Consider the following 26,800-nt stretch of genomic DNA (forward strand, 5'->3'; position numbering starts at 1 on the left):
TAATTCCTGCTTCAGCATTGCTGTAAAGTTCACAGTGAGAACTTCTGCAACACAGGCCTCGGGCACACACACAGGACTTGCTCAAGAACAATAGAAAGAATGTGGTTGAAAGCACCCTGCCGATGCCTTGTTTTTCAAGGTTCTCCCTGTCCCCCTTTTCAAGGCTAGTGCCCTGACTGCATCGCCCATCCTAGCCTGCATCGTCGGTTGTACACGGTCTTACTCAGACAGCTGTAAAACCTGGATGAGAGCGATTAAGTGGATCATGCAGAGTGACTACTTTGCCATCTGTGAATGTTAGCACATGTGAACCTCACTATCGTTTCTCTTTTTTTTTTTTTTTTGTGGAAAACGGGGTCTCGCTATATTACCCAGGCAGGTCTCGAACTCCTGGGCTCAAGCTATCCTCCCGCCTCTGCCTCCCTGAGAGCTGGGATTACAGGCGTGAGCCACCGCGCCCGGCCACCGTTTCTATTTCCTTGTGGCCGCCTGTCCCCTCAAGCCCACCTCCAGATGGGCCAGATGCTCCTGCAAAGGCCACACAGACCCTGGCAGGGATTTTCTCTAGAGCTTGGGGGGCACATTTTGATGAGTTACCCACGTGTCATTTCTACCCTGAGGCCACTGGCTCTTCATCCCGAATGTCCAAGCCCTGTCTGCTCTATCTGCCCTCGCTCCAGCCAGTCCAGCACAGGGAGTGTCCTCCACGGCGTCCACGCCCAGCCTGCAGGCCCCCAGGAGGCCAGCCACACACAGCCACCAGGCGGAACCCATGGATTCTTGCTGTGTTTTGCTACCATTGGAGAGCAAGCGGCCCAGATGCCACAGGCAACCCATGTGTGGAGTGAATGAGGGGGGACTAGCAAGCGCTTGTTCTTGGTCACCTGCTAGAATGGCCACACTTCTATGAACAACGAAACTTCTTGGTTCTCCCAGGAATCTTTGAGCTTCACTGCAACCTATGGGCATACGATTCTGAGATATGGCTCCAGGAACCCTGGATTTTGGACGGCTTACTTCCCTTGTTTAATCTACTATCTCTATATTAAGGGTATGAAAATTGATGATTCAACCTTCAAAAACCTGAAATCAAACACGAGTTTCATTTGTGTCTTATGTGTTCAGAATTTTTCCTAATAAATTACTACCAAAGGTCCTTCTCCACAACAGACTCCTTCAGTCAGTGCTGGTCAGGTCAGACCTCTAAGGTGGAGCAGCCAGCAGAATAACGCCCATGCTTTGAGCCGGCACAGCAGCAGGTGGATAAGCCGGGGAGGAGGACCGAAATTGAGCCAGAGCACTAAATAGTAGACATCGTCGGATGGAAAATGAGTTTGACAATGAACATGAAGAGCACATCATAAAGGAAATATCTGCATGTAATAAGAATTACATTGCAACAAAAGAGCACCCGATGGCATGATGGAATGAGTCTAAAGAGTGACCTTCTGTAAAATGCCGGCAGGGAATCCAAAATGGACAGGAAAATGTTCTGAAAATCAAAAAGGAGAGAAAAGGAAAACGATATGACACTTAGAGGACTCAGAAAACACACCAAAAAAATTACGATGTCCAGAAACACCTTGATGGACAAAGAAAAAGTTACTGTCACATGATAACTTAAAATATTTTCCACAGGTAACGAATGGGTAAAACAACAAAATCAAAGAATGAGAAAAAAAAACCAGACATAAAATTACGCCACAGTTTCTCCAGAGTTGCAGAAAATTGCAGAGGAAGCCGAGTCACTGCAGAGAGAGAGAAAGAAACAGGAGCCCCGTCTCAGGGTCCAGAGTGGCCCTCTGCAGCAGCTGCACGTACGTGAGGTTCTCGTGCGTGTTGGGGTCGAAGAAGCCCTTGGTGTCGTCGCTGGGGTCCGCCAGGACGCGGTTCATCTCCTCGTCGAAGTAGCCGCGCCGGTAGGCCACGTCCACGGGCACGCGGTGGCTGTGCACGGGGTCGATGACGCCGCCCGTGGCGATCTGGGCCTCCAGCAGGCGGATGCCGTGCTCCCGGACGATGAGGTCCTTCTGCATGGCCTGGAAGAGGGAGATCTGCTGCCCGGTGTAGGGGTCGGTGTAGCCGGTGACGGCGCGCTCGGCCGACAGCAGCTTCTCCTGGATCTCGCCGCCCACCACGCCCGCGGCCACGGCCTCCTCCACCGACAGCCTCAGGTTGCGCACGGGGTCGATGACGAAGCCGGTGGCCGCCTGCGCCTCCAGCAGCACCAGGGCCGTGCCGGGCCGCAGCACGCCCTTCCACATGGCCTGGTAGATGCTCATCTTCTCCTGGCGGCCGGGCTCGTCCTTGGCAGGCACCAGGACGCCCGCGATGCAGCTGGTGCCCTCCAGGTAGCGCTTGACCGAGTCCATCTCCGTCACCTCCTGCAGCGTCTTAGTGCCCTGGGCCAGGTCCCGCAGGGTCTCGGGGCCCAGGATCCCAGACGTGTGCAGCTCGGAGGCGGACACCTGGCGCCTCAGGCCTCGGAAGGACACCTTGCTGAGCCGCTCCTCGGTCTCCTCGATGACCCGGGTGAGGACGGCGACGAGGTCGGGCAGGCCCAGGACGCCGGCCGCGTGCTGGGCCAGGAGCTCGTCTCGGCGGGCCTCGCTCAGGTACGAGGAGAAGAGGACGTCCCACACAGAGACCGGCCGCCCCTGGAACTGCCCGCGCTGCACCTCCATGGTGGCACCACGCAGGGTGTGCTCTTGGCGGCGGGCGGCGGCAGCGGCCTCCTTGGCCTCGCCCTGGCCCTCGCCCTGGCCCAGGGAGCGCCCCGAGTCGCCGTCCCCTTGCCCGGGTGGCCCTGGCTCCCGCGGGCCGCACGAGGCGTCCTGGAGCTGCGGCCGGGTCCCGGGGGCCTCCTCGGCCTCCTCGATGATGGCGGTCAGCCGGCGGGTCAGTGCGGGCAAGGCCAGAGTCCCTGAGCCAAACTCGGCCAGCAGCTCCTCCCGGGCGGCCCCGCTCACGTAGCCGGACGCCAGCACGTCCCACACGGGCACTGCGCGCCCCCGGAGGCGGCCCACCTTGACCTCCATGGTGGCCGCACGCAGGGCCTCCCGGGGGTCTGGGCGCGGGCTCCCGGCCTCGGTCTCGGCCTGGGCCTGGGCCAGCAGCGAGGTGAGGGTGGCGCCCAGCTCCTCCACGCTCAGCGTGCCCGCCCGGTATCTGCTCAGCAGGTCCTGGCGCCGGTCCTCGGACACCTCGCGGTAGAAGAGGAGCTCCCAGACGGAGACGCTCTGGCCCTGGAGGGCACCCGAGCCTGGCGTCACGCGGGCGTCCCGCAGGGCACAGCGCAGCTCCTCGCTCAGCTGGTGCACGGCGGAGCCCCGGCCTGCCAGCTGCAGCATGTAGAGCCCGGTGTCCGGGTCGCGCACGCAGCGGCGCAGCAGCTGCACGTACGTGAGGTTCTCGTGCGTGTTGGGGTCGAAGAAGCCCTTGGTGTCGTCGCTGGGGTCCGCCAGGACGCGGTTCATCTCCTCGTCGAAGTAGCCGCGCCGGTAGGCCACGTCCACGGGCACGCGGTGGCTGTGCACGGGGTCGATGACGCCGCCCGTGGCGATCTGGGCCTCCAGCAGGCGGATGCCGTGCTCCCGGACGATGAGGTCCTTCTGCATGGCCTGGAAGAGGGAGATCTGCTGCCCGGTGTAGCAGGGTCGGTGTGGCGGTGGCGGCGCTTCGGCCGACAGCAGCTTCTCCTGGATCGCCGCCCTGCAGCCCAGCGGCCAGCCTCACCTCCGCGTGGCCTCAGGTTGCGCCGCGGGGTCCGATGGCCGAAGCCGGTGGCCGCCTGCGCCTCCAGCAGCACCAGGGCCGTGCCGGGCGCAGCTGCGCCCTTCCACATGGCCTGAAGGTAGATGCTCATCTTCTCCTGGCGGCGGGCTCCGTCTGGCAGGCACCAGGGCGGCGCCGGGCAGCTGGTGCCCTCCAGGTGGCGCTTGGCCGAGTCCATCTCCGTCACCTCCTGCAGCGTCTTGAGTGCCCTGGGCCAGGTCCCGCCTTTCAGGCCCAGGATCTGAACGTGTGCAGCTGGAGAACCTGCCTGGCGCCTCAGGCCTCGGAGGACACCTTGCTGAGCGGCTCCTCGGTCTCCTCATTGATGACCGGGTGAGGGCAGCGGTCGAACAGGCCCAGGGCCTTGACGGCGTGCTGGGCCGGGAGGCACCGTCTCGGCGGGGCCTGCAGCTCGGGAATGCGAGGAGGGGCGTCCCCACACAGAGAACCCGGCGCCCTGGGTGCCAGCTGCACACCTCCATGGTGGCACCCGCAGGAATGCTCTTGGCCTTGGCGGCGGCAGCTGGCACCTCCTTGGCCTGCGCCTGGCCACCGCCCTGGCCCAGGGGCGCCCGAGTGCGCGTCCCCTTGCCGAGGTGGCCCTGGCTCACGGAGCGCCTGGCGTCGGAGAGCTGCGGCGGGTCCCGGGGAGCTCACCAGAGCCTCCTCGGCCTCCTCGATGGCCGGTCGGCAGTAGTCTGGGCAAGGCCAAGTCCACAAGCTCAAGCCAGCAGCTCCTCCCGAGGCGGCCCAGCTCACGTAGCGGACGCCAACCGTCCCCACGGGCTCACAGCGCCCCAGATGACCCACCTTGACAGGTGGCCGCCTTGGGAGCCTCGAGGTCTGGGCTGTGAGCTCCCCGGCATCTCGGCACGGGCCTGGAGCCAGCAGCGAGTGAGGTGGCGCCCAGCTCCTCCCGCTCAGCGTGCCCGCCCGGTATCTGCTCAGCAGGTCCTGAAGCGCCCGATCCCTCGGACACCTCAGCGGTAGAGCTCCCCAGGCGGACGCTCTGGCCCTGGAGGCGCCAGGCCTGGCGTCAGGCGTCCGCCCAGAGGCAGCTCCTGCCAGCTCAGCTGGTGCCCACGGGCGGAGCCCGGCCTGCCAGCTGCAGCATGTAGAGCCGGTGTCGAATTCAGCGCCATGGCGCAGCAGCTGCACGCGTCGCGTGAGTTCGTCTGTGAAGGCTAGGGTCCGAAGAAAAGCCCTTGAATTATGCGTCGCTGGAGTCCGCCAGGGCAGCGGTTCATCTCCTCGTCCGATAGCAGCGCCCGGTAGAATACGTCCGCAGACCTGGCGGTGGCTGTGCGGGGAATTGATAGCGCCGCCAGTAGCGATCTGGAGCCTCCAGCAGAAGCGGATGCCGTGCTCGGGCGATGAGTCCTTCTGCATGGCCTGGAGGGAGATCCTGCTGCCGGTGTAGGGTGGGGTGTAGCGATGGCCAGTAGCTTCGGCGGCAGCAGCTCTCCTGGATCTCGCCCGCCCCACCCACTTACATGACCCGCGGCCTCCTCACCGACAGCCTCAGGTTGCGCCGCGGGGAGTCGATAGCCGAAGCGGTGTAGCCGCCTGCGCCTCCAGCGGCACCAGGGCCGTGCCGGGTGCCGCGCCCTTCCACATGGCCTGGTAGATGCTCGCTCTTCTCCTGGCCGGGCTGCGTCCTTGGCCTTGAGCACCAGGGCGCCCAGCGATGCAGCTGAAGTGCCCTCCAGGTAGCGCTTGGCCGAGTCCATCTCCGTCACCTCCTGCAGCGTCATAGTGCCACAGGCCCGGAGTCCGCCAGGTCTCGGGGCCCAGGATCCCCAGGCGATGTGTGCAGCTGGGCCCGGACACCTGGCGCCTCGAGCTCGGGAGACACCTTGCTGAGCAGCTCCTCGGTCTCGATGACCCGGGTGAGGGCGGCAGTCCGAGACGAGCCCAGGGCGCCCGGCAGCGTGCTGGGCCAGAGGGCACCGTCTCGGCTGGCGGGCCTCGCTCGATGCGAGGAGGGCGTCCCACACAGAGACCGGCAGCCCCTGGAACTGCCCAGCTGCACACCTCCATGGTGGCACCCGCAGGGTGTGCTCTTGGCCGAGGCTGCTTGACCTCCTTGGCCTCGCCCTGGCCCTCGCCCTGGCCAGGGGCCCAGTCGCCGTCCACGCCGCGGGTGGCCCTGGCTCCAGCGGGCCGCCTGAGGCGTCCTGGGCTTTCTTGGCCCGAGGTCAGAGGAGCCTCCTCGGCCTCCTCGATGATGTGATGCAGTCAGCGTGAGGTCAGTGCGGAGGGCAAGGCCAGAGTCCCTGAGCAAACTCGGCCAGCAGCTCCTCCCGAGGCGGCCCGCTCCCGCGTGGCCGGACCTCGCCGCGTCCCACCGCAGACTGCCCCGGGCCCGGCCACCTTGACCTCCATGGTGGCCTTGCGCAGAACCTCCCGAGGGTCTGGGCGGGCTCGGCCTCCCGGTCTCGGCCTGGGCCTGGAGCCCAGCAGCCCGAGTGAGGGTGGCGCCAGCTCCTCCACGCTCAAGCGTGCCGCCCGGCAATATCTGCTCAGCAGGTCCTGGGGCGCTGATCCTCGGACGCACCTGGCGGTAGAAGGCTCCCAGGCGAGGCAGCTCTGGCCCTGGAGGCGCCCGAGCCTGGCGTCTGTGAGGCGTCCCGCAGGGCAAGCGCCAGCTCCTGCAGCTCTCAGCGCGGGTGCGGCGGGCCCGGCCTGCAGCTGCAGCATGTAGAGCCAGTGTCCGAGATTGCAGCGCCGCGCACTGGCGGCGCAGCAGCTGCCGCGTCACATCGAGTTCGTGCGTGTTGGGGTCGAAGCCCTTGGTGTCGTCGCTGGGGTCGCCAGGGCGCGGTTCATCTCCCTCGTCAGTGCCCGGCGCCGGTAGGCCACGCACGTCCCGCAGACGCCTTGGTGGCTATTACTGCAGTCGATAGCGCCGCCCGTGGCGTCTGGAGCCTCCAGCGAAGCGGATGCCGACCGGCCGATGAGTCCTTCTGCATGGCCTGGAAGAGAGGAGATCTGCTGCCGGTGTAGAGGGAGTCCGGTGTAGCGGTGGCTCGGCGACAGCAGCTTCTCCTGGATCTCGCCGCCCTGCGCCCGCGGCCGCGGCCTCCTCCACTGACAGCCTCAGGTTGCGCCGCGGGGTGATGATGAAGCCGGTGGCCGCCTCGCCTCCAGCAGCACCAGGGCGTGCGGTGCGCAGCGCCCTTCCACATGGCCTGGTAGATCGCTCGCTCCTTCTCCTGGCGGCCCGGGCGGCTGCGTCAGCCAGGCGGGCACCAGGGCCGCCAGCGATGCAGCTGGTGCCCTCCAGGTAGCGCTTGATGCGTTCGTCCTCCCTGAGCTGTTGTGTCGTGCTCCGCCCTGTTTCCTGATCCCGGAGCATTTCCTCCGTGATTATGGCTGAGCTGAGGAGTTCAGAGGCTGTGATCTGTCTTCTAATTCCTTGGAACCACAGTTGTTTGTTGCTGTTTTCCTGCTTCTCAATCATGTCTGAGATCTGGTGTGCTACCTTCTGCAGTGCCCGGCTCGTGTCCATTCTGTACATCCTCACCAGCTGGAGCTTCTTCTCCTCCGTCACGTATTCTGAATTCAGCAGTGCCCACAGTGTTGGCTTCTTACCTCTGAACCTTCCCACTGTTATTTCCACTTGCTCTGCCTCCAGGGCCCTTCTCGTCTCGTCGTCTATGTATTCAGAGTCCCGTGCATCCTTGTTCACTGGGAAGAGCACCCAGCCAGTGTCCTCTTGCGGGTGGCACCTCTCCTGCAGCTCTCGGTAGGAGACCTTCTCCTGCGTGTTCGGGTCCACAAACCGTTTCCTCATGTGCTTCTGGTTAGAAATGAGCGCATAGATGTCCTCTTTCAGACAGCCACGTCTGTAGGCGGTTTCCAGTGGGAGCCGGTGGTGGTGCAGTGGGTCGATGACACCCCCCGTGGCCACCTGCACCTCCAGCAACCTCAGTGCGTCTGCCTTCTCAATGAGCTGCTTCTGCATGGCCTGGAACAGTGGGATTGTGTCTCCCGTGGCTGGATCCCTGTAGCCCGTGGCAGCCCTTTCGGCCTTCAGGAGCCTCTCCCGTAGCTCCTCGCTCACCAGGCCCACATCCACAGCCTCGTCCACGGAGAGCCTCTGGTGGGTGCAGGGGTCCAGGAGGAACCCAGTCGCGGCCTGTGCCTCCAGCAGCCAAGTCGCAAATCCTACAGGGATGAGCTCCTTCCTGCTGGCCTCATGAAGGCTCATGACCTCCCTGGTGGAGGGCACCATCACCCCTGCAATGTAGCCGCTGCCTTCCAGGTAAGGCTTTACACACTCCAGTGTGCTGAGTGCTTGTCCCCCAGTCCTCCCCGCACGCAGTGTATGCAGGGTCTTCTGATCGATGACCCCGGAGTTGAACAGCTCTGCAGCTGTCACCTCCCCTCTGATGGCCGCCACCTTGATGCCTTGGTTTTGCGTCTCTGTTTCTTCAATTGTCTTGGTGATGATTTCCAGCAATTTCTCCAGGCCCCCACTCTGGGTTCCATACTCCTGGATGAGCTCCCGCTTCCTGTCCTCTGTGAAGTATGGAGAGGACAGCAGGTCCCAGAAAGAGACCACCTGGTCAGCAAACCTCCCCACGCGCATTTTTGCAGTTCTAGATTGCAACTCGTGTCTCATGGCCTCACTGATATGCACGTAGGTTTCTCCTTTCTTTATGATTTGTAGCAGGTACAGGCCCGTCTCAGGGTCCTCCATGCAGCGCTCCAGAAGCTGCAGGTACGTGAGGTTCTCGTGTGTGTTGGGGTCAAAGAAGCCCTTGGTGTCGTCGCTGGGGTCTGCCAGGATGCGGTTCAGCTCCTCATCAAAGTAGCCGCGCCGGTAGGCCACGTCCACGGGCACACGGTGGCTGTGCACGGGGTCAATGATGCCGCCCGTGGCGATCTGGGCCTCCAGCAGGCGGATGCCGTGCTCCCGGACGATGAGGCCCTTCTGCATGGCCTGGAAGAGGGAGATCTGCTGCCCGGTGTAGGGGTCGGTGTAGCCGGTGACGGCGCGCTCGGCCGACAGCAGCTTCACGTAGGTTTCTTTGCCAAACATCCCTGCTTTGAACGCCTCCTCCACGGTCAGCTTCCGGTTCTCCACGGGGTCGATGATGAAGCCAGTAGCTGCCTGTGCCTCCAGCAGTACCAGAGCTGTGCCAGGCCGCAGGATGTGCCTCCTCAGGGCTTCTGGGATGCTCATCCTCTCCTGGGTGCCCTGGACAAGGACCCCGGCAATGAAATTGCCTCCCTCCAGGAACTGCCTCACGCTGTCCGTCTCCGCCACCTCCTTCACCGTCATCGTCCCCTGGCTCAGCTCGTCCAGCGTCTTCCTGCTGATCAGCTGTGCCCTGAACAGGTCCCTGGCTGACACCTGCTTCCGGAGCCCTCTGAAGGTGGCCTGCAGGGGCTGCCTCTCTGCATCCTCGACCAGGGCAGTGACCACGCTGACCACCTGCCGCAGGGCTGCAGCCCTCCCAGACCGACAGAGTGCCACCAGCTCCCGCCGCTTGTCAGCGCAGACGTACTCGGAGAGCAGCAGGTCCCAGAGCGACACACTACACCCCTTAAACCTCCCTGTGCTGACGGGCACCTTCATGGCCCTAAGAGCCACTGCAGTGTGGTCGTCTACCTCAAGTGCTGTGTCTGAGGGCAGTGGCAGCAGCAACAAGCCAGTCTCGGAGTCGCACACGCAGTGCTCCCTGAGCTGCTGGTAGGTCACCTGGTCCTGCGCACTGGGGTCAAAGAAGAACTTGTTGTCCTTGTCAACTGCTGTTAGCACCTGGCTCATCTGTGTGTCCAGAAGTCCGAGTCTGCAGGCTGCTGCCTGGGGCAGGTGCACCCCGTGGACAGGGTCCACCACACCCCCTGTGGCCAGCTGCACCTGCAGGAGGGGCAAGCCCTCGTTCTGTGGCACGAGTCCCTTCTCCATGGCCTGCCACAGAGAGAGGGAGCCCCCAGAGTAGGGATCTGGGTACCCGGCCACCGCCCTCTCGGCCTGCCCAAGCTGCTCACTCAGCTCCCTGCTCACCAGGCCGACCTTAACCGCGTCCTCCACCGACAGTCTCTGGTTGTTCAGGGGATCGACAAGGAAGCCAGATGCCACCTGGGCTTCCAGCAGCCTCTGGCCCAGGCCTGTGGGCAGGAGGCCGTCCCTCATGGCCTGGGCGATACTGACCTTGGCCCCAGAGGGCTGCAGCAGCACACCAGCCACGCAGCCTGTGCCCCACAGGCAGGCCTTCACCGCCGGCTGCTCAGCGACCTGGGCGGGCGACTGCGTGCCCTGAGCCAGGGCCTCAAGGGTCTCCTGGGTGATGATGCCAGCATCCAGCAGCCAGACGGCGGGGATCTCACCCCGCGGGCCGGGCACCATGACATGAGCTTGGGCCAGGAGCTTAGTCTCCTGTAGCCACCTCTGCACAGAGGCCAGCAGCTGTGGCACAGTGGTCCTCCCCTCCTGCACATCCTCCAGCAGGCCCCTCCGTTGCTCCTCAGTGAAGTGGCAGGAGCTGAGCAGGTCCCAGAGGGATGTGCCGTCCTCAGCCCCCGGCATGGCCTGCAGGCTCTTCTGGACTTGCTCCTCGCTGGGGAGGGCAGGAGCACTTTCTGGCAGGGGCAGGAGGTGAAGGCCAGAAGCCTCATCCCTGGGGCACTGCTCCAGGAGCCGGGCATAGCTGGTGCGTCCCTGGCCGTCTGGTGTGGGGAAGGTCTCGGAGGAGCTGGACAAGGCTGTCTCCATCTCCTGGTCAACACAGCCACGCTGAATGGCCACTGGCATGGGGAGGTGGTGGTGGCCAGTGGGGTCAATGACCCCTCCCGTGGCCACCTGAGCCTCCAGGAGGCGGACAGCTTGCTCCCAAGAGATGAGACCTTTCTTCATGGCCTGGAACAGAGACACCTGTTTCCCAGAGAAGGGGTCTCTGAAGCCAGTGATGGCACCCTCAGCCCGCTTCAGCCTGCCATACAGCTCCGGCCCCACCACACCCCTGCGCACGGCCTCGTCCACCGAGAGGCTCTCCAGGCTGTGAGGGTCCACGATGGCTCCGGTGGCTGCCTGAGCCTCCAGCAGGGCCAGGGCCACACTGGGCCCCAGCAGCTTCCGCCTCATGGCCTGATAGAGGCTAAGCCACTGGCCGGAGGGCAGCAGCCGCACGCCGCCCACAGCTCCCAGGCCGCACAGGTACCTGCGGACGCTGTCCATGAGTAAGAGTGCCTCGGGGCTGACTGTCCTGGCCAGCACTTGGTCCAACAGGTGCTGGTCAATGATACGGGCCTCCAGGAGCTGGTGGATGGTGACCTGGCCCCGCAGCGAGGGCAGCATGACGTCCGCCTGTCTCTGCATCTCCGCCTCCAGCAGCTGTGCCACCTGCCCCAGTGTGACCTCACGCCGCCGGTAGCCACGCAGCAGCTGCCTCCTGCGGCCCTCGCTGAAGTACTCAGAGTTGACCAGCTCCCACGCAGAGACCCTCTGCCCCCGAAACCGCCCGTACTTCACGGAGAGCAGCAGGTTCTGGAAGGCCTGCCGGGTGGCACCATCCACCAGCGGAGACTGCATGCCGCTGAGTGGCAGGAGGTACAGGCCCGTCTCGGGGTCACGCACGCAGCGCTCCAGAAGCTGCAGGTACGTGAGGTTCTCGTGTGTGTTGGGGTCGAAGAAGCCCTTGGTGTCATCAGAAGGGTCCAATAGGATCAAGTTCAGCATCTGATCGAAGTAACCGCGCCGGTAGGCCACGTCCACGGGCACGCGGTGGCTGTGCACGGGGTCGATGACGCCGCCCGTGGCGATCTGGGCCTCCAGCAGGCGGATGCCATGCTCCCGGACGATGAGGCCTTTCTGCATGGCCTGGAAGAGAGAGATCTGCTGCCCGGTGCAGGGATCGGTGTAGCCGGTGACGGCGCGCTCGGCCGACAGCAGCTTCGTGAACACATCGGGCCCAATGACACCAGCCCTCAGTGCCTCCTCAACGGAGTGCCCCTTGTTTGCTTTCGGGTCGATGATGAAGCCCGTGGCAGCTTGTGCCTCCAGAAGGATGAGGGCAGTGCCAGGCCGGAGGAGCCCCTTGCATCGGGCCTCATAGATGCTCAGGCGTTCCTGGGAGCCGGGGAGCAGCAGGCCAGCAATGCAGCCTGTACCCTGCAGGTACCTCTGCACCGAGGCCAGGCTGCCCACATCCTGGGCTGTGGCCTGTCCATGTTCCAGCCGCTCGTACAGGTCCTGGTCGATGATCTCGGCTTTCAGCAGCTCTCCTGGTGTCACGGTGTCCCTCAGCCCAGAAAAGGTGACCCTGGCAGTGGCTGCAGCCTGCTGGAGGGTGGCGCTCAGCTCAGCGGCCATCTTCTCCACGGAGAGGGCCCCTTCCTGGTGCTGCTGGGCCAGCATTGCCCTCTGCTCTGCGGGGATGGCCTCAGAGAAGAGCAGCTCCCAGAGGGACACGGGCCGGCCCCGGAACTTCCCCACGGAGACAGTGGTTGTAGCTGCGTTCAGGGCCTGCCGAGTGCTGTACTTGATGAATGGGGGTCCCTGGGGCTCCCCTCCCCGGGGTCCCCCTGAGAGTGGCAGGAAGGCGAGCCCAGTCTCTGGGTCAGTGAAACAGCGGGCCAGCAGCTGTTCATAGTGCAGGCCACCATGCGTGCCAGGGTCTGAGAAGCCGCCAGCCTGCGAGAGCTGTCGCTGAGTGTCTTCATCCAGGCAGCCGCAGCGCAGGGCGGCCTCCAGGGGCAGCCGGAGCCTGCGTGCTGGACAGACCAGCCCGCCTGTGGCCAACTGGGCATCCAGGAGCCGCAGTGCCAGTGGCCTGTCCACTAGCCCCTTCTTCATGGCCTGGAAGAGTGGGATTTGGGAGCCACTGAAGGGGTCGTGGTACCCTGTCACGGCCTGCTCGGCCACCAGGAGCTGCTCGTGGAGCTCTGGGCTGACCAGGCCCGCCCTGACTGCCTCGTCTACCCACAGCCGCTGGCCTGTGGTGGGGTCCACTAGGGTGTGGGTGGCAGCCTGGGCCTCTAGGAGTGGCAGTGCAGTGCCCATTGGGAGCAGGTGCTCGGTAGCAGCCTGGAAGAAGCTCTTCTTTTGGCCTTCAGGCAGCAGGACAACCCCAGCCACGCTGCCGGTACCCTCCAGGTAGCGCCGCACCTCGGCACGTGCACTCACGTCTGCTGTGGCCAGCCTGCCCTCCTGCAGACCCTGCACAGCCTCCTTGTCCAGGATGCCCACCTCCAGCAGCTCGGCTGCACTCACTGCCCCGCCCTCAGAGCGGAAGGTGATCTTGAGGGGCAGCAGGGCTAGCCCCGAGCCGGCGGCCCGCACACACCTTTCCAGCAGCTGGTGGTACGTCAGCCGCTCCAGCGTGTTGGGGTCGAGGAAGCGCAGGACGCCTGTGCCAGGCTCAAGCTCTGACAGCTTGTGCCATGTCTCCTGGTCCAGGAGGCCCTGGTGGCAGGCTGGCTCAGGGGCCACAAGCACGCCCCGGGCAGGATCCACCAGGCCCCCAGTGGCCAGCTGGGCCTCCAGCCAGCTCTGCCCCAGGGCCATGTCCACAATCTCCTTCCTGATGGCCTGAAAGAGGGCCAGCTTCTCACCCCCATAGGGGTCAGGGTAGCCCGTAGCGGCACGCTCAGCCATCAGCAGCTTCTCCTTCAGCTCCAGCCCCACCAGGCCCTGCTGCAGGGCCTTGGACACAGAGAGCAGCTGGCCCTGGGTGAGATCCACCAGACCCCCGGTGGCCGCCTGGGCCTCTAGCAGAGCCAGCCCAAGCCCAGGAGGCAGAAGGCCCTGCTCCATGGCAGTGTAGACACTCTGGGCCTGGCCTGAGGCCTCCACATACACCCCAGCTATGCTCCTGGCCTGGGGCCTGGGGAGCGTGCTGGCTCCCAACGTGGCTGCCATGGCTTTGGGGACGCTGGCCTGCTCCGTGCTGTTGGTGCCCGGGACGGGAAGAGGAGGCAAGGTGTGGCCACTCATCACACACAGCTGGTTATGCAGAGCCTGCAGAGGTCCACCTCTGTCCTGCAGGGGACAGAAAGGCTCAATCAGGGACCCCCCATGGCCTGGTGGGCACAGGGGAAGATGTGGTCACAGGGCCAATCCCATGCTGTCCCGGGCTGGGCTCTGCCCGCAGACGCGCAGCCAGAGTCCCTGAGGAGCTGAGTCTGCCCGGGGAGCACTCCGCGGCGGGAGTGCCAAGGGAAGTGCAAGCTCAGAGGGACCGTGTGAGCACAGGGGCCCAGGTGGAGCCGGGAGGCCTCTAGGGACTCCAGGGCTGTCCCTCCCACAGGCTGTCCTTCAACCTCCACCCCAGGCCAACGCCCTCCCGCCAGCCCAGGGCCCTATGTCCTCGAGTCCTTCCTGGGCACCCTGGTCCCCTCCCCAACCCTGCCTGAGGGGCCCAGCCCTGCTCCAAGGGGGCTGTGGCTCCACCCACAGGGCCCACCCCTCGGCCTGGGCACCGGCATCTCTCCGCCTCTGGGTGCCTCTCTTTTGTTCTCCAAAGGCTGTGCCCCATGCCCTGCCCCACCCCAGCTCCAGTGACCTCTTGAAACCTCCCACCCCACCTGCACCTGTCACTCCAGAGAAGCCTCTGCTGCCTCCTCCGGCTCCTGAGGCCCCGCCCTCCCTCCACAGCCATCCACCAGGCTCCAGCAAGACCCCAGCCATCTGAAGCTCTGGTCTCCTGCCTCAGCCTGGCCCTGCATCCTCCTCTGCCTGTCCTGGATCTCACATCCGCGAGCACCACGGCCTCTGGGCTACTGCCCCTCTGAGCCCACACCCTGCCCCGGGGACCGCTGGCTCAGCAGACGTGTGGCAGTCCTGCCAGGAGCCGTGTGCAGGCCAGGCAAGGCTCTCTCTCTCCCCCATGGGCCCTGGTCCTCCGGCTGCAGCCCCAACATGCCCTGTGCTGACCCCTTCCACGCACAGCTGTACGACTGGCTCTGAGCAGGGCAGCAGGTGCCTCACCTCCATCCCCCCAGTCCTGCACGTCAACTGCCTCCACCCAGGCCTGTCCCCTTCTGCAACAGGTTGAATTATGTTCCTTAAAAAGGTATGACTAGGCCGGGCGCAGTGGCTCAAGCCTGTAACCCCAGCACTTTGGGAGGCCAAGACGGGCGGATCAAGAGGTCAGGAGATCGAGACCATCCTGGCTAACACGGTGAAACCCCGTCTCTACTAAAAAAAAAATACAAAAAACTAGCCGGGCAAGGTGGCGGCGCCTGTAGTCCCAGCTACTAGGGAGGCTGAGGCAGGAGAATGGCGTAAACCCGGGAGGCGGAGCTTGCAGTGAGCTGAGATCCGGCCACCGCAAAAAAAAAAAAAAAAAAGGTATGTCTAAATCCTAATCTACAGTCCCTGTGAACGTGACCTTATTTGGAAATAGGATCCTTGCAGGTGTCACCCGGTTAAGGTGAGGTCATACCAGGCTAGGATTGGCTCTTAGCCAACGTAACTAGTGTCCTTATAAGAAGACAGACACACAGGGAGAGGACAGCCTTGTAATGACAGAGGCAGAAATTGGATCTACAAGCCAAGGAATTCCCAGGACGCCTGGGGCCCCAGAAGCTGGAAGAGACAGGAAGGATCCACCCCTCAGCTCTGGAGGGAGTGCGGCTCTGCCCACTCCTCGCCTTCCGGCTTCTGGCCTCCAGAGCTGTGAGAGTAATTTCCTGCTCTTTAGGCCCCTGGCCAGTCTTCTGCACCCCTGTGCCCACCCACCTAAGAGCAGGGTCTGCTCCCCGTTTTCTTAGCACTACGGGCCCCAGTCCCTCTCTTGGTTCTCCCCCTCATTCCGGCTGGAGCCTCCCTCTGCTCAGCAGCCTGTCCATGACAACCCTTCCCTACCTCTGCACAAGGGTTTCAGGAGAAGGGCTGGACCCCACGTTTGACCCCCACTCCCACTCCACCGCTCTTGAGGCAGCCGCCATCCCCGGCTGCCAAACTCAACAAATGCACTTTGGAGCTGGCCGCCACCCGCCTCCACGACGCGGGCTCTAGGGGCTCCCCTCTCCGGTGACGGTTCCGCTCCATCTTCGTTCCCCCATTAACTCTGAGACCTCCTCCCACCTATCCTCAGCTTCCCACATCTGCAGCAGGAGTTCAGCCTGTCCTGGGTCCCAAAACCATGTGCCCAGCTGCCTCCTGGAGGCCTCACAGGTACTCCATGCTGCTCGTGCTCTGTGAACATGCAGAGCCTAACCCTAGAAGGCACTGGGTCCTCCCCATCCCCTCTCCCCACATCTGGTCTCACGAAGGGCATGCTCCAGGGGCAACTCTGAGGGCTGTCGAGGCTTGGAGATGCCCTTCAGGGCCACCTGTTAAGACTGCAGCCCCCCTACCCACCTTGGTAAAACCCTGGCCCCCTCCCTTCCCTTCTGTAGATACTAGTCCTGGGCCTCTTCCGGGCATCCTGCCGCTGACGGGCTGCTCAGAGCCTCAGACACGGAGCCGGACCCGGAGGGCTCTCCATCACCCCACGGCCGAGTGCAGAGCCAGGGCTCCAGGAAGCAGCTCAGCTGTCCTGAGGGGCCATGCTCAGGACGCAGTGTCAGGTGGCTGAGAAGACGTGGAGGATGCAGAGGACCATGGAGTGGGGCCGCTGCTCAACGACCAGCATTGGAGAAAGCTCAAAAGAGGCTGCAGACGTCTGGTCAGCTGGCCAGTGCGCCACAGGGATGCCCGGGCGCCTGTCTTCATGGTGCAACTAGCCATGGACCCGCTGGTCACATCACAATCTGCCCCAGCCAAAAGCTGCTGGCCTGACAGGATGTAGAACAACTTCCTGAAGGCACAGCCGGAGTGCCAGCTCCCCAGTGACGCCAGCTCCCCAGTGACGCCAGCTCCCCAGTGACGCCTTGCAGGCTAGGGCACCATTCCCCAGGAAGTCGGCCATACCACTCAAAAACATGGCTTCCCATGTGCGTGTTTCCCAGGAGGTGGGCCACAGGGGTCCAGGAACCAAGGCCTGGCAGCCACAGTGGCCCATCCACCATCCCCCACTGATCCATGATGGAGCTTGGACTCCTCGACCCCACAGCTCTGGGGTGGGTAAGCTTAGATGTCCTGGTCCCTGGAGGAGGAACACTTCTGCCAGGGCACACAGCTAGTGTCACCAAGCCAAAGGCTATGCTGCTCCCGGACCACTCCAGCCCATCGTGTCCCAGGAGCAAGCAGCCAGGTCGAGGCTCCCATCTGGCAAGGGACAGGTCTGAGCACCAGGAGGCGGTGCCACAGGGGCAGGCAGGGTGCAGGGACCTGGTCTGCCCTGTCTGGTTCTCATAGTAAATAGAACATCATCCCCAGCCCTAGAGGGGACCCTCAGGGAAGAGGACCTGGTCACACCTGACAAGCCCTGAGCCAGCAGGCGCACCTGGGTTGAGGGCATCTGGTCTGGAGGACAGGGAGGTGGCCCCAGAGGCCAGGTCCACACTGCAAAACTTCTTTCTGCACTTCCCCAGGAAGAGCCAGGCTCAAGGGCACAGCCTGACTAGGGTGGCCACAGGGATTGTCCAGATCTGCTTCTGGGGGGTACATGAGATGGTAGGACAGGCCAGCTTCTCCTTTGTCCACCCTGCTTCCTCCTCCCTTCCCTTCCTGAGGCCATCCTGAGACCACGCCCGGTGACCCTGCCTCAGACAGACTCCGCTTCCGGGAACCCAGCCTGGGCGCTTTTTGCCCACCTGTACTGGCATTCGCCTCCCCTAGGGCTGGGCCCTCTCCAGCATGCCTCATTCCAGGACCCCCCGGGGTCTGTGAGCCCAGGGGAGCCACTCACTATGGCATCTACACCAGATGAGGGGCTTCTGGGGGGTCAGGGCCCTGCCCTGGCCCCTGACATCTGGCCGGGAATGGCAATGGGGAAATGAGCACCTGACTTCCCAGCAAGGGGGAGGGGTAGTGCAGGCCAGGGCGGGGCAGGGCCAGCAGGGGTGGGGACAGCGCCTTGGGCGGGCCCCTGACCTGGGCACAGGCAGCCAGCCCAGACAGGCCATAAGCTCAGGCGAGTGGCTCAAGTTTCCCAAACAAACAGGAGATTCAGGGAGGAAGGCTAGAGACAGGGCGCTTGGGAGCAGGGAGTTGGGGGCCGGCGTGCCCTGCGTGTGTGAGTGCTTGCCAGTGCATGCCCACCCCACACCATGTGTGAGATGCAGCCTGTGGCTGGCTGCACCACTCACTGTCTCTTCCTGACCTTGGGCCTGGTATGAGCCCCTCCCGGCCCTGCCCCTTCCCCGGGCCCTGTCCCCTCCCTGACTTGACAGGAGGAAGGCCCGCGAGTGGGTGTACTTGACTCCATGTGAGGCCTCGGGAGGGCAGCTGGACGGAGGGTTTGGATCGAGGGAGGGCAGGGGGCGCAGCTTCGAGTGTGGGGACATCTGGAGGAGGTGGCTGCCGCCCAGGTGAGCACAGGGTCAGGGTTAGGGTGATGGGGTGGGGAGGAAGCCGAGCAGATTTCCCCAGAGTCTGAGGCACAAAGGCCCCCTCCTGTGGATTCCCCACCTCAGGTGGCCCCCAGGCCCCAAGTGGTGGAGGGCCATTCCTGAGGAAGGTGGCTCTGCATCTCTTGGGCGAGGTCACTGTCACCAGACTGCCCAGCAGGCCCCCACCGCAGCCTGGGACAAGGGTCGGGAGGCTGCAGCCTCCTGCCTGAGCCAGGTCAGGACAGACCCTGGCAGCTGCCTGGGCCCACACAGGGAGCAGCAGCCTTAGCTTCTGCCTGATTGTGTGCCCTGGTGGAGAGACCCCGCCCCCCTGCACCCTACACCCTGCACCACGATCAGACATCAGTGGCCCCAATAACAAGCTTGGCACAGCGCAGTGGGGGCGGAGGGGCAGGGAAGCAGAGCCCCGGGCCCAAGTGATGGACAAGGCCTTCCTGCCTCTGCCTCCCACGGGTCTCCAGGTGACCCTGTGACTGCTTACCCGACTCGGAGTGGCCACCCCGGGGACCGCTCACCCAACAGCAGTCAGCTTCCCCGGGTCAGTGACGCCTCCCTCCCGGCGAGGTTGCCAGGAGTCACCTCTCTCAATTTGTCGGCCTAGTTGCCTCCTGGCCTGGGCGTTCCCATCCTGCAGAGTGTGCCCCGGGCGGTCCTTGCTGCCGGGGAAACCGCTGGGCCTGCGAGACCCCCGCCCAAGACCCCCGCCCGCGGCCGCCTCTCCTATGAGGGATCGGGGCCGGCGCCTCCTCTCCACGCCCTGAGTCCCGGGCGCCACTTCGGACTCGGAGCTCAAATTGCCCAGGGCGGGAAACCTGCCCGGCCAGAGCCCAAGCCCCGGGCGGCCGCCGCGCCCCCACCCTGGCCTCGGCGTGCGGCTCCAGCCGGGATCCGGTGTCCCTCGGCGGCCGCCGCCCTGCCCTGCCCGGCCCCGCGCCCGCCGCACCCGCCGCACCCGCCGCGCCCGCAGCACCCGCCTCACCTGCCCGCTCGCAGCCCGGTCCGCAGTGTCTCCGCGCGCCCGCTCCGCCCGCATTTCAAGCCACGTAGGCCCCGCCCCGTCCAGGGCGGCGCCCAGGTGGGGGCCCCGACGCGGGGCGGGGCAGGCAGGTGCCGGAAACCCCGCGCCACCCGGGCCTGGAGCTTGCACCCCGGGCAAGAGGCGGCGGCCCGGCAGCCGGGACCCTCCCCTCGTTCCCAGCAGGTAGTCACCGCGAAGGAACGCAGGGCCTGCGCGGGGGCGTCCTGTGCCCTTCAGAACAGTTTTTTTTTGGGAAAGGAGTTTGGAGTGAAATGCGGACCGACCAGAGCAGCGGTTTCCATCCCCACAAGTCACTTGAGTGCCGTGCGGGCTGGTGTCCCCGTCTCCAGCCCCGACCCCGCCTTGTCTGCTCATCCTCTTGGGGACACTGCTTCGCCCCCTGTGTCTGCTGGGTCCAGGGTTCTTCAAGGCTCTCCTTGGCGGGCCCCTCTGCTCCCATGACGTTGTAAGAGCTGGGGTGCCCTCCCTGTGGACAGTGCCAGGCCTCACCCCCTGGTCTGGCCCCTCCACCCGAGCTCAGAGAATGTTCCCTGTTACCCTGGGAGTACCTGGTCCCCTCTCTGAAGCCCATCCTGGCACCCACATTCCAAGGCTGGGGCCTGCCAGAGATGCTGGGCATGGAGGCTCACAGCCTCGGGGGCTGGCCTGGAGGCAGCCTCAGCCTGGCACGGGAACCTTCCATGGATCTTCTGGAGGGCCCTCCCCGTTGCTGCCCCGAGATCCCAGGTGGGCAGGGCCGGGGAAGGACAGGGCCCAAGGCCCCTCCTCCACTGTCCCCAAGGCCCCTCCTCCTCTGTCCCCTAGTCCTGGAGGTCCTGAGGGCTCAGGTGCTCCCCACCCCCCACAAGTGTCCCCTTCCTCCAAACCCCAGCCTTCACCTCTGTCCGAGTCATTCTTGACCAGAACATCATCCAGAGCCGCCCAGCCACCTCCAACGCACACCATGAGGGTACTTGCAGGCCCTGGCAGGTGCAGCAGGGAGAGGTCAGGCCTTCAGGGGTGAGGGTGCTTGGGACCACTGCCCTGGCTCTGCCCTCACCCACCCACCAGGCCCACACTCACACCTGCTCGCCCAGGCTGCCTGGACCCTGTCCACACCTGCCACGCTGGTCGCACGGTGTGGCTGCTGCTGGCTGCTGGGCCCTGACCTCGGAGGAGCGCTGGTGTAACCCGCGTTTCCCCAAGGCACCGGCAGACCAACAGCATCCATTCCCAGCCCTGCTCACCGGATGCCTGGACACTGTCTGTGTGGTCTTGCTGGGAGGCATGGTGGTGCTGGCTGCAGCCTGTGGCCCGGAGCACACCCCAGAGCCGCTTCTTCCTGCGGCTGAGCCGTTACAGGCAGCACCTCTGCCAGGCCACAAAACCTGGGTGTATGCCAGCCCCTCGCTGCAAGAAGAGGGTGTGAGGCTGGCCAGGCCAAGCCTTCTCAAGTGCCCAGGGACGGGCCACATGCCTGTCTGCCCCTCACCCCTCTGGTATAGGCAAGTGGCACGGAGCTGGCCCTGCTCTGCTGCACCCATTGGCATCTGTCCCCTGACTCCTCTCCCTCAGCTTTGTCTTCCTGTGACTCCAGCTCCCCTGCCCTGTGGTGGCCCCCAGCCCAGTGACCTCTGGGGACACCTCCGGGGGCAAACTTGAGTGCCTGCCCTACTCCCCAGGTCCCTGGGCCACTTCTAGTCAGGGCTTCTGGGAACCGCTACCTCCCCAGGGATGCCAGTCCAGTGCTTCAGCCCAGCAGTCCCCGGAGCCACAGGCCACTCCTCCAGCCCCCAGGCATGGGCCTATACCACATATATAGCAAGGAAGGGCGTCAGGAGGTGAGCGAGAGCGCTCCCATGCCCAGTACTGCTCACAGCTCTCACCTCTACCTGGCGCTGGCACCCAGCTTCCCCCTGGTGGTCAGGGAGGCTCTCAGAGGACCTGGTCCAAGGAGGGAGGTCCCAGAGCCCCAAGACCAGTGCCGATGCTGCCCCTGGGCTGGTCCGTGGAGTCACTGTGCTGGTTGGAACCTCTGGCCAGGATCCCCACTGGTCCCATGGAGCCTGGCATGGCACAGCTCAAAGGGGAGTGCCCGCCACTGCTCCATAAAGCAACGGGGAGCAGGGTGTCCCCTCCTGTGTCCCCTCCAGGGCACATGGCCCAGAGAGGAGACAGGGCAGATGTGGGCAGGATGGAGGGCCTGGCAGGAGTGGGTGGGACAGAGCTGAGCAGCAGGCTGACCTCTCCACCAAGGTTCTGGACATAGCAGCCTGCAGCTCCAACCACAGGCCCAGGTACTGGGGGTGGGCAGCCTTGGGGTGGGCCTTCCTCTCAGGCTGGGTGCCCTCACAGCAAAGACATGGGCTGCTGTCCCAACAGCTCTCGGGGGACACCTGCCATCAGAGGAGCCTGGTGACGCACCTGCCTCCTGGGGTGGGGGAAGGGCTGAGGTGGGAGTCGGAGACCTGCTGCCTCTGTCCCCCTCAGAACCCCCCACCACATCCTAAATTCTCTTCTCCACACCCTTCTCGCTGTGCCTCTCACTGATCCCCCGTCCCTGGTCAGTCAGGGTGATGATATGGGCTGGCCCAGTTTCTCCTACCCAGGCCTTGGAAGCCGGCCGACACGAGGAGCACAGCCTCTGCCTGCCAGGGTCTCCATGCTGCTCAGTCAGGGCCAGGAGAGGAAGAGCCAGAGGGTTCCTCCCAACTGTGGCTTGAACTCCATCCCCCAAATTCCCGCGTCGAAGTCCGGACTCCAAATCCTCTGGGAATGTGACCTTCTTTGGAAGCAGGGTCGTTGCAGATGCGGTTAGTTGGGATGAGGTCATGCTGGAGTAGGCGGGCCTCATCCCATGTGCCTGGTATGCTTTCAAAAAGGGGCATTGGACACAGACGAAGACCCACAGAGAGGGAAGATGATGTGAAGATACAGTAAGAAGATGCCGAGGAGGGGCCCGGAGCCGGGCCTTACCTCACAGCCACTGAGGGAAACAGCCCTGCCCACATTTCCGTTTTAGACTTTGGCCTGGAGAGCTTAGGGTCGATACATTTCTGTTGTTGGAGCCACCCCCTTGGTGGTGGTTGGTTAGGGCAGCTCCAGGAAACTCAAACAGTCCCTAAGCCAGGGAAATAAGCCAGGGAGAGCAAGGGCAGAGGGGGCTGCAGGGTCCAGGTGGGAGGCAAATCCTGAGGCTGCCTCATGCAAGCCTAGCTTCTCCCATTTTATAGAAGAGACAGGAAGGAGGAGGAGGGGGAGGAGGAAGGGGAAGGGGAGAAGGAGGGGAGGAAAAGGGGGAGGAGGAAGGGGAGGAAGGCTGAGCCAGGGCAGAACCCACTTTGGGCCTTGAGGTTGCATTAAACACAAGAAAGGAGGCCCCAACCTGTATCTCAGAGTGAAATCTTTTTCCTATCTTGCTTCAAATGTATATTATTTCCAGTTGCCACATAAATGGGAGTCATACGTAGCAATACCATGTTCTTATTTGGGAATTCTACTTGATTGGAGAGGTAGAAGGCACACCCAGGTACCTGGGCCCGCTCTGCCCCACCCCAACACAGTTTAGAGGCTGGGCAGTGCTGTTCTGAGAGGTACTGTCCTTGGGCTGACTAGACCCGCCTGTGGGGGCAGCCAGGGCCACCTGTACCTCCAGCTCTGACCCCGTGGGAGAGCAGCACAGCCATGCATGGGGGCTTGCAGTCGTTAGAAGGATGGGAGCTGAGGCATGAAATCGGCACCAGAAATCACTGCTCAACCCCGCCTGTCCCTGCCTTCCTTCTCCCCTGCCGTACCCTCTTCTCCCTAAAGGGTGGGTGTCCTCTGGCTAGGCTCCTCCCAGCAGCTCCAGCCCAGAGCCCCCAAGTTGTCCAGCCTGCCCATGGTCACCTCTCCTCCTGAGGGACTCTGGGGTGACCTCCTCCCTCTTCAATCGTCCAAGGCACCTGCAAGGCTGGGGCCTAGTGGCCCTCTGGCCAAAGCCCCTCCTCCAGCCCCACCAGACCCCACCAGGCCCCACCAGGCTTGCTGATCTGGCCCCTAGGTGGCCTCTAGCGCCGTGTCCTACTGCAGAGGCCCTGACCAGGGTTCCCCCGGGGATTCCTCCTCTGCCTAGAACACCACTGGGGAGAGACAGCACCGCCTGAGCACCAGCCTGGGGCCTGGCACCCTCCCCACCTGGCCCCAGTCCCCTCCAGAGCCTGACCACGGGCAATCTCTAGGTGCCTGGCAGGAAGTGCTGTTTCGGGGCCACCACTGGGTGTGCCGCTGCCTGGCCAGGGGCTTCTGCCTCCCATACCATATTGGCCACCTGGGCCCTCAGCTGGGGGAGAGCCAGCATTGTCCTGGGCAGCCTGGCCTGCGGACTGAAAGCCCTCGGCACTCCCAGCCATCCTTGCTCCTTGGGGCTGTGAGCTCCAGCTGCCCCAAAGGGTACGGGCAGGGTGGAAACCCTTCCTCTGGGGTGGGCCAGGTGGGCGCAAACACCTGCTCCTGGTTCTTGAGTCCTTGATGCTTCCGCCAGTGTGAGCTGGGCCTCCAGGACTGCTGGGGATGAGGGCTCAGCAGATCCTATCCTCGGGGCACACCGCGGCTCCCCCGGGCACAGGCAGCACCATCCTTGGTCAGCCTCACGCAGTCCCGGAGCTGCTGCAGCGGCGGCTCCACCAGCTGAGTTTCACCCCCTGCCACACCCGGGGAAGGGACCAGGGGCCGGGGGGCCGGGGGCCAGGACACGGGCATTGGAAGGGGGCCTTGGACTGGGGACCTGGGACGTATGCCCCAGGGCAACATCCCAGACCTCAGCACCAGGATGGCGCCCCAAGGCATGGCGAACGAGGGGCTGGGGAGGGGCTTCTCTGGGAGCACTCAGGACTCCTTGGGGGGCCGCCAGCCAGGCTGAGGGACAAGGCTGAGGGGCCCTTACTTGTGAGCAGCTCCACCAGCCTCTGGCCCGTCTCCAAGAACTTCAAGTCCTTGGCCCATGCCGCAGCCCCGTCACACACATGCTGCAGACACATGGGCTAGGGGCACATGTGTGCTGGGGCCATATGCCGTGGAGCCCTGTGCCGGCCTGCCGCATCTCCCTGGGCCTGGGTCTTACCTGCAGGCACAGAACGGCCCCTCCTGGCCCTCGGGCTCCAGCCGCCCTGCCACCACGCGGCCAGGAGAGCGTCGTGGGCCACTTCGAAGCTCTGGGCTGCCAGGAAAAGCTGCTCCAGGAGCCCTGACCTGGGGACCAAGACTGGGCAGCCAGCAGCTCGCTCCCTGCACTGGTGCCCTCACCACTCATGCCCCCCACAGCCTCACCAGGCCTCTGCCTGCGGCACCAGGCAGCCCTGCTGTGCATGCAGCTCCCAGGGGCTCCTGGCTTCCTGCGGCCTCTACCCCACCTGTGGCGCCCTCATGCCCAGCAGGCACAGGAGCAGCTGCTGGGGCATGGGGGTGGGCTGAGCGCAGGGGGCTGGTGGTCGCTGTCCTGCCCTCCCACCACTGCCCTTCACAGGGGTCACTGGCCATGGGGACAAGAGCCACATCTTCCACCAGAGTCTGCCATCTGTCCACCCCACAGGGAGGGTTGGCTGTGACCTGACACCCAGCGGCATCATTAGGTATCAGTGGCTTGAGCTGAGATTCAGAGGAGATTCAGAGGTGTCCCAAAGGTGTCACTACCCAGCCCTGCCCCCTGCTCCCTGCACCTCCTGTTCCTGCAGCTGCCACAGCATGAGGGACCAGAGACCCTGAAAGGCCTGAGCTCTTCTACACCATCCAGCCAGCTGCGAAGGGCATCCAGGGACCCTGGGGATGCCTGCAGGAGGAATGACAGCCCCAGGGGCTGTCCTGCTCCCCGACCCTGGCTGCTCCTGCCTCACCAGAGCCAGCTGCCCTCCTCACTCTCCCGGCTCCAGTTCCACAGGCTCTGTCACCACCATCTCCATCACCAGTGTCTGTCACCTCAATGGCACGGGGGCTCCATCAGGTCCAGGAGCTCCCAGAACACTGCTGGCAGCAGGGACCCCCCCGGACTTGGGGCCTAGCCCCCGTGTGTCTCCTCCTCAGCCCCAGGCAGCCTGACCATGAGGCCAGGTTTCCCGTGGTGAGCACTGTGGGACAAGGGGACCTGAAACCGATCTGGAAGGCCACCTGGCCCGTCCAGCCCCCTCAGCCCTGTGCTCAAGGCTGGGGCTAAGGTCACATCCTCAGATTTACTGTCTGCGGCCACTGCTGCAGCAGGCCTGGGGGCCAGAGGGAGCCCAGAGCCCAGGGGTTAGCTCCACCTTTGCTGACGTCCCTGCCCCCAGCCTTCCCTCCCGGCCATAGCTTGGCCCGCCCGTCCAGCTGTTGGTGCGGCCACTGCAGCCGGTCGAGCCACAGCCTCAGCACTCTCCTCTTGACCCTGCCTCCTACTGCCTCTTGTTTCCAGGGAAACCAGGACCCGGCCCCAACCATGCAAGTAGGAGAGACTGGGAAGGGGCTTCTCACCCTCCGCCTGAGTTTCCGGCACCGCGGGGGAGGTGAACTGGCCAGGGTTGGAGGAGCTCACTGCCCCCGAGGCCCGTCCGGCCCACTGGACTGAGCCCCGACGCTGGGCAGGCGACCAGAGGGTGGGATTGCTGGCAGTGGGTGCCAGGCCTGCCTTGGGAGGATTTGGGGGTGGGTAAATGGGGGTGCTGCTCACATTCCTGTGGACTGGGGACTGAGGAACTACAGGTGGGCTCTCCTGCCTCCTCCTCTGCAGCCCCCAAAGATCCCTGTTTCCTCACCTACACCCTCGATGGCCCCTCCACTCCCCAGCTGCCCCACCCCTGGGGCCCCAGCAGCCCCCACCCAAGACTTCCCACCACCCCAGACTGGCCGGTCTCGCTTCCAGGAACCTCCACCCTGTGGCCACACCTTTCCCACCCAGGCCTGGAATGAACCTGCCCTTCCTCAGCCTGCAGCCCCCCTCTCCCAGGCCTGATGATGCGGGGAGGTGACTCCCCAGTGCAGGAGTGGGTGCCCCTGGTCCCTGCAGGTGCAGGGTGGTCAGCTGCTTCAGCAGGTGCCAGTGCAGGCCCTCCCCCCACCCACTGAGTCCTTCATCCAACACTGGCCTCTACTGAGGAGTGGATGCTGTGTTGGGCACACCGGCCAAGGCACATCTGTGCCCACCACTGTGCTGGGCCCCAGGCCCACCAGGAGCACCGTTGCCTGGGTGAGAGAGGGGGTGGAGAGCAGGGGCCCAGCCTCGGGGCAGCCTGGACAGACACGGGGAGTCCCTGTGGGCCCAGGCCCACCCCTGCCCAGGCACGTCTTTTTCACAGTTTGTGCTGTTGTTGCCTGGGGAACTTTCCATCAGAAAATGCTGGGTGGGGTGAGTAGGCAGGCCGGGCGGGCCGCAGACACGCTGTGGGTGGATGGGTGGTGGACGCCTCTCCCGGGAGGGGCTGCTCTGGCCTGCACCCTTGCACGGCCCACCCTGCCCACTCATGCCCCCACCTCCAGGCCCAGAGGTGCCAAGCATGTGAGCCCTGCAGAAGCCATGGTGGGCATCTCAGCACAGCTGCCAGGGAGGCCGGCATGTGTGTACCAGGGCCTGTGCCAGGCAGGCCTGATGAC

At 64.3% G+C, this 26,800-nt stretch overlaps 1 protein-coding gene across 1 annotated transcript; it reads right to left on the reverse strand.

Moving 5' to 3' along the window:
* Positions 1 to 1,361: 1,361 nt before the first annotated feature.
* On the reverse strand, positions 1,362 to 14,231 carry EPPK1 (epiplakin 1). The gene is given in 22 exon segments (XM_031669826.1): positions 1,362 to 3,705; positions 3,707 to 3,745; positions 3,747 to 4,062; positions 4,065 to 4,161; positions 4,164 to 4,338; positions 4,340 to 4,780; positions 4,782 to 5,011; positions 5,013 to 5,063; positions 5,065 to 5,233; positions 5,235 to 5,326; positions 5,329 to 5,469; positions 5,472 to 5,543; positions 5,545 to 5,623; positions 5,625 to 5,684; positions 5,686 to 5,957; positions 5,959 to 6,377; positions 6,380 to 6,431; positions 6,467 to 6,588; positions 6,591 to 6,838; positions 6,840 to 6,943; positions 6,945 to 7,028; positions 7,031 to 14,231. Coding segments are annotated over 22 exon segments (11,913 nt in total). The 5' UTR covers positions 13,721 to 14,231; the 3' UTR covers positions 1,362 to 1,745.
* Between the last annotated feature and the right edge of the window lie 12,569 nt (positions 14,232 to 26,800).

This window comes from Papio anubis, chromosome 8 (assembly GCF_008728515.1).
Source record: "Papio anubis isolate 15944 chromosome 8, Panubis1.0, whole genome shotgun sequence".
Lineage (NCBI taxonomy): Eukaryota > Metazoa > Chordata > Mammalia > Primates > Cercopithecidae > Papio > Papio anubis.